We start from the raw sequence: 6,867 nt of genomic DNA, 5'->3' as shown, positions 1-6,867 counted from the left end.
GCCAATAGTGCCCCGCGACGCAACCCATCGCCCCGCCCTCCTGCGCGAGGATTGGTCGGGCGGCGAGTGACGCAAGTCCCGGCGCCGGCGGAAGGCAGTGCCGTCGTCCCCAGGCCCGACGGGGCGATGGCGGGCGAGCAGGGCGCCTTCTGCCTCAGGGAGGTCCTCGTCACCTTCCAGACGTGTGTCACGGAGCGGCGGGAGGTGCTCCTCGGCCCCTACCTGCGCGGCTGGAGGGGGCTCATCCGGTGAGTGACTGCGGGCGGCCGCCGCCCTCGGCGGCGCCCCCCGCCCTGCGAGGGTGCGAGCCAGGCCGCCGCCGCCGTCGCTAACGCGAGCCGGTCTGTCCCGCACGCAGGTTCCTGAACAGCCTGGGCGCCATCTTCTCCTTTGTTTCCAAGGACGCGCTGGCCAAAATACAGATAATGGAGAACTACTGCAGCGGCGAGCAGCAGGAGAAGTACCTGACGCTCCAGTCCATGGTGCAGTACGAGGTGGCCAACGGGCTAGTAGATACCCAGAAGCGGTCGGAGCACCCTGACTCCGGCTGCCGGACCGTGCTACGCCTCCACAGAGCCCTACGCTGGCTGCAGATGTTCCTGGAGGGGCTGAGAACTGGCCAGGAAGACTCCAAGACATCCGTGATCTGCACAGACTCTTACAATGCTTCTCTGGCTAACTACCACCCCTGGATTATTCGCAAGGCTGCCACTGTGGCCTTCCGTGCTTTACCTTCTCGAAATGCATTCCTTGAAATCATGAATGTGGGCACGCCTGAGGAGGCTGTCGTTATGCTGGGTGATGCCTTACCCCATATCTGCAATGTCTATGGGATCACGGAAGAGCTCTATGCCCAGCATAAGCTGCTTGACCTCCCTTGATGGAATGAACGTTAAACAGCAACTCCACATCCTGACAGAAGTGAACTGTGACAGAAGTGAAAACTGTTTTCATACATAAACTGATTCTCTGACCCTGTAGCACTTTTCCTTTCCTCTTCCAATATACAGGTAACAAACTAACAAACCTATTCAAGATGCCTCGCTTCATAAGAAAAAAAAAATACACACACACACACACACACACCCCTTTGCCTCAGCTCTACAGAAAGAAAGTCATTTAATAGTTTGCTTAAAGTGGTTTCCTTCCTTCCTTCTCCTGCATTCACCTTCAAAACACTAACTAGGTTTTGTAGAGGTTGGTTGGTTTATTTTTTTTAAGCCAAACTGAGCAATTTTAGCAACTTCTGTGCATTTACACCAATAGTTAGGATCTCACGTGACTAAAATTCACGCATTAAAATTCAGGTTTTAACTTCCTGATGTGGTATTCTGAACATATTTACACTACATGTGAGCTTACTTTGCCACTTTGTTTACAAGCTGTTCCCCTGAATAGATCTGACCTTTTGCTCTGTTATGCTTTAACCTTGAAACATAATACAAAGTAGTGTGTCTCTGAAAGAAGCTCTTTTCCTGGTGGTCACAGACTCACCCAATGATTGCTGCTAATTCTGTACCACCTAATTTTAAAGATGGAAATGGTGTTGCATTTTGTTGCAATGAGATACTATTCTTCCTTTGCACATGGCTCCATTAAGCAGGAACATTCTTTCTATGTAGCTTCCCCTGCTCATTATTCTACACTTTATGCTTCATGGGAATCAGAGCAATTTTTAGTATGTACTACACAATACTGTATATCCAGATAAGGCTTCAAACTGTACTTTATCTGTTTTCAAGCTGTGCTTCTAAATTGTGTTTTCATGATTTTTTTTTTTTAATGAATGTTATATGCCTACAGAAATGACATCTCTGGGGAGAAATCCAAATTTGTGCTGTAAGTCACCACTTTGTGAAGCTTATGGCTTCTATTTCAAATCAGTGCAAGTGACTTCTATGCATGAAACATTGTATATTTATGTATATATATGTGTGTGTGTGTGTATATATGTATATATATATATAAAATGTGTGAAGTATGTAAAATGCAGTTTACTTAGCTTTTTAAAAGCTGAAAAAAACACTATATTGATATTTTAGAAAGACACGAATACTTGAACACTTGGGAGAGGAGGGAGAATCCCACAAATTCTGTCACGTATTTTGGCTGTATCTCTCAAATAGGAGGCACTTGGACTAGTTTAACGCTGCATGATTCAAGAAATCACTATTACCTCATGGAATTAGTCCAACTGATCATTAAACTGCATGAGTAACTTTCCTCTGAAGAGCATCCTTTACAGGAATGCTTTACTTTTTGTGGTGTTGGAAGGAACATAATTTGTAGTGTTCTATATTCATATCTTGTCCTTCGCTAGCAGTGTCTGATTAATTTATGTAGTGATCAGATATGAAACCAATCATGAGAAACAACATAGATGAAGTTATAAGCTGACTGAGCCCCTATTCTGACTAATCGCATCTGTCAACAATGTTTTTTGCCTGAATATAGGAAAATTAGTTTCCTTGCACATCCTAAATGGAGGTTTAATTGTTATGCTGTGAAAACATAAATATCATTCCCTTTCTGCTAAGATCACCTTAAAAAAGTAACATAGTTCCCTAGGATAAGTCCGTATACTAAAATGGAGCAGTTCCATGTTACAAACTACAACATATCTCTTGCTGTCTGATACAGATACAGTTGGTATTTCATCTGTGTAGGGCATTAAATACCACAATATGATTGAAGTTTCTTAAACCATTTCATGTAGTGTTCTGTGTCAAGTGAAAAAATGTTGCATCTCTCGTGAGTTTAATGCAGAAATGGTAGTGTTACCATGTGGAAAAATTCTTTTTCTTCCTTGTCATATTCATTCTCAGATATCGCTCTTATGAGATAAACATTAATGCTGAAAATGAACTTGATTTTTGCAATTAAAGAATCAAACTTTCTCAGTAGGAGAAAAAAAGGTGTTGGAATTTTTTTAATAACCAGTCTGTGCAAAGTATGCTTCAAGTAAAATACATCATTTTCCATCAATTTGCATGCTCTCAACTAAACATGGTATTGCTCAGTGACACTTATTTTCTTGGTGTGCTGCCCTGTCTCCAAACGATGTGAACTTTTTAACAGCTTCAATTAGTTACTACTCAGTAAAACTAAGGTCCTGCACTTGGCTTCGTGTAAGTTCAGAGTCTGGCTGCTTTCATTAATGGGGCCAAATCCAGAAGTAAAACCTTCACAGATAGTGACTGCTGTACTTGAAAGCTGCAATAACATACAGATTCACTAGAGGGAGCTTGAATATTTTGCACGAAAGTCCATCACTGAAACTATCTCCTATCCCACAGTAATGCAAAGTGTACTTTACATCACTTGAAAGAATGAATGGGAGTAAATAGTTGCCTGTGTGTGACTCCTGCATCACTCAGACACCCTTTTTTTTTCCTCTAGTCAGTTGAATTTGTATTTAGAGCTTTTCTAAAGGAATTCTATAATTAAAGCTAACACTTAAATATTCCATTAAGGAGTTAGGGAAAACTGCAAAGATGTCCTTAAAAGAATGTAGATAGAAACATATCTATATGTAAGGTAGACATAGAAATCTGCAAGACTCTTACCCAAACATACAGGTATTCACATAAACACACACCTGCATGAGAACGGCATAGGTAACTACCTGCACACACAGAAACAGACACAATGCACACAGTAGATGCATTTACAACATACTCAGAGATATGCACACACAACATGCTCACAGCAATGCACACATGACAAACAGGGCGCACACAGATGCATACTCACAAGATACACAGGCATGCACACACACACACACACACAACCACAACGTGCTTATAGGGACGAACAACCCACGCAAAAAGCCTATCAAAAAAACAAACCAAAACAAAACAAAAACCCATCCATGCTCTCTCTTTCCTGAGCAGAAAAATGGCAGACAGGATCCACTGTACAGTAAGACCTGAGATTTCAGAAAAAGTAAGTACCTTAGGTAGACACGTTCTGAAACAGCTTAAACTTATCACAGCAACAACAGTTCGTTCCTCAGAGGAGACAAGGATCATCATTTAAAAGAGCCTAATGGCACTGTGTGAAAAAGCAGTAGCTGGTGAGGAAGCAGAGACACTATCTGTTTTCATTTTTGCAGAGACACAGATGTGTAATATTTAGTAATTGCAAGGTAAGTAACATGGGATCTAATAATTAGGCATAAGCAAATGGCAAAATTGGTTTACTTGGAGTTTCTAAGCAATTTCATTATACACTGTGTGAAGTGCATCAATTTCACAGCAACTCCCCCTGGGCCTGCAACTCTTTCTGCCTGCCTTTGTAGCTAACATTTATCATGGAACAAGTCGTCACATTTGCCATTTACATGCAAAATTGTTACCTGGTTATGTGTGACCTTTTAGAAACAGAAACCCAGAAATTCAACCATACCCAAACCATACTGTGTTCCCTGCTGATCGGTAAAAGGAAGTGGCAAGTCTGAACTCCTCTTTTTTTTTAACTAAAGACAAATGCTGTCTCCCGCAGAGGTTAGTTCTACCAGTGGCTTGGTTGAGGAGGAGACTGGTTTAACATAACAGCAAGCCTATTTCATTTATGAATGACATCCAAAGAGATCTCCCTTCCCCAAGGCCTACAGGCAAAATACAAGCTAGGAGAAAACCTTAATGTGACCTGATAAGCACACAGGAAAAACGCTTACCTCAGCCAGATGAGCTCGACAAGCTCCTCCAGCTGGGGTAAGATATTTTATAAGGATATAAACAGGGCTGATTACCCACAAACTCTTCTACCTCCTGCACATGGTTCAACTGAGCTATGCATGTAGCAAGTCCTTGCACAATGGAGGGACAAAAGAATGTGCTCCCTGTGAGACTTCCACTCATACAAGTTCCAGTTCTGCAAATGATGGCCTTCACTCTCCACCTAAGGCCTGTACGGAGTTCAAGCATGTCATGTTATTTCTGAGATGGCACATGAGGTGGGCTGAGAAGCAGTGCAACATCTTCAATCCCCATCTAATCTCCTACCCACATATAAGAAGGGATCTGCACCCTCTCATGTGCTCCACTTGTTTTCCTTTTCTTATGAAGTGGGGAAACATCTCTCTCTGTCTTTGCCAAGCACAAATTCAATGAACTGTGGAGGGCCTTAATAAGAGCTAAGTGCTGGTACTCTGAGTTGGTGCGCCTACCTTTCTGGCCAAGTACATAAAGTCTTCCAGTCAGGATTGTTCCAGGTTTCAGAAGGGACCATGCTTGTAATAGGTGGACCCTGAGGAATCTCCCTGGCTCTTGCTGGGAGGGAGTCATCACAGGAACTGAAGATCCATCCCTTAGCACAGTCTAAGTCCCGTAATGCCTGAAGGAGAGAAGGTAGGCTGCATGTAAGCAAACTCATTTACTAAGGAGAGCTAAGCTGATACAATAAACGGGTATGTTGTGCTAGAAAGTCACTTTCCCCAGATCAAATAATACCACAGAGAACCCAGAAATCTTGAGCCCTACCCCCATCTTCCCAGCTTCATATTTGATAAAGGCAGATTCTGACAGTGCACTCCTGATGTAAACAGTTAGAAAGCATCCTTTTCTATAGCCCTTCTATGGTGACAGTGATAGAACAATAACCACTGTGAATACACCAAAGCACAAAGACAGCCAAACAAAGAGACTAAAGATTTCCACCTTGGACATAGAAGAGCCCTTCCTGTTTGCTACTGGCCTAAGGCATTGCAATGAGAAGCTCTTATCTGCTGGCTTTTTAGCACACTGGTGTGCTACATCCAGGCAATTTGTTTAACACCATGAGATGACTGATCAGGCAAGCCCTTCTGGAAAGTAGCACACTGCATTTGTCAGAAAGCAATGCACTCAGTGATTGTCACAAATTATGCTTCCTGGAGATTGATTTGTATTGCATGGATAGTTTTAGTCGCAGGATATTTACTTCCTCAACTGTGAACAATTTGTTTTGTTTTGTTTTTTTTGACAACCCATGGAAGCGAAAGACAGGAAGAACAGATCCTACTTCTCAGAAAACTCAGGCGTTTCCTTATCCAAGCAATCACTTTCCATAGCTGAGTGAGCAGGCAGAGGGAAGACAGTGTCTGTGCTAGATAGGTTCCAGATCACAGGAAACACAGTCCTGTGCAGATGATGGTGTGACATATGCCAGGAAGCCCTAACTCCCTGTGTGACCCCAGCAAGGCCTACGTCCCACTAAATTGCATTTATAAAGCACTTAAGTGATTCTGGCACATAAAGTGTATTTTTCAAGGTGACTTCAGCACTTAGAAGCCCAGAGACTTTTGTAAACGTAACTCTTGATTTCTCTGTTATTTGTTTCCCTGTCTGTAAAATGAAGGATGAACACTATTCCTTTTCTCCCATCCTTCACTGATTTGCATGCTCTCGAGGAAGGACACCCACTCACTCTACAGCCATGCAGCATTCAGCACAGCAGGGTCCAGGTCTTTGTTACAAATTCCAGATATAAAACGAATGGGACACAGAAACACATTGAAAGTGAATTACCCTTGCCGCCTTGGCTATGATCTAGCACTTTAAGCCAGCAAGTCAACGTTTGGATCAGAGACAGCCAGGGAGAACCCCAGACAGTAGCCGGAAGCAATGCTGGTGAGCAAGTAAATAGTGCTCTTTCCTCCTCTGCCACCACATTGGGTAATGGTTGTATTGTGACAATAGGAAACATTCTCCAACAGGCAGGCTTAAGTTTGTAGGGTCCTGCTCCTATCAAAGCTCATTCTCCTTGCCAAAAGTTTTTGGTGAACAACCTGTACCATTTTAAATCTGCTCCCAGCACTAAACAAGTCACAAACCCAGGCGTTTGTGAAACTTGTGAACAGAGACAATTTCTGCAAACATATTCCAT

At 42.9% G+C, this 6,867-nt stretch overlaps 1 protein-coding gene across 1 annotated transcript; it reads left to right on the top strand.

The window, feature by feature from the left end:
- Positions 1-89: 89 nt before the first annotated feature.
- Positions 90-1,210, top strand: CPTP (ceramide-1-phosphate transfer protein). Its single transcript, XM_013956085.2, has 2 exons — positions 90-248; positions 359-1,210. Exons 1-2 carry the CDS (start codon positions 127-129, stop codon positions 879-881), a joined length of 645 nt encoding a protein of 214 aa, XP_013811539.1. The 5' UTR covers positions 90-126; the 3' UTR covers positions 882-1,210.
- The last annotated feature ends 5,657 nt before the right edge of the window (positions 1,211-6,867 follow it).

The sequence above is a fragment of the Apteryx mantelli genome, chromosome 26 (assembly GCF_036417845.1).
Source record: "Apteryx mantelli isolate bAptMan1 chromosome 26, bAptMan1.hap1, whole genome shotgun sequence".
NCBI lineage: Eukaryota > Metazoa > Chordata > Aves > Apterygiformes > Apterygidae > Apteryx > Apteryx mantelli.
The sequence above is the reverse complement of the archived record's forward strand: the minus strand, read 5'-3'. Positions and strand labels throughout refer to the sequence as shown.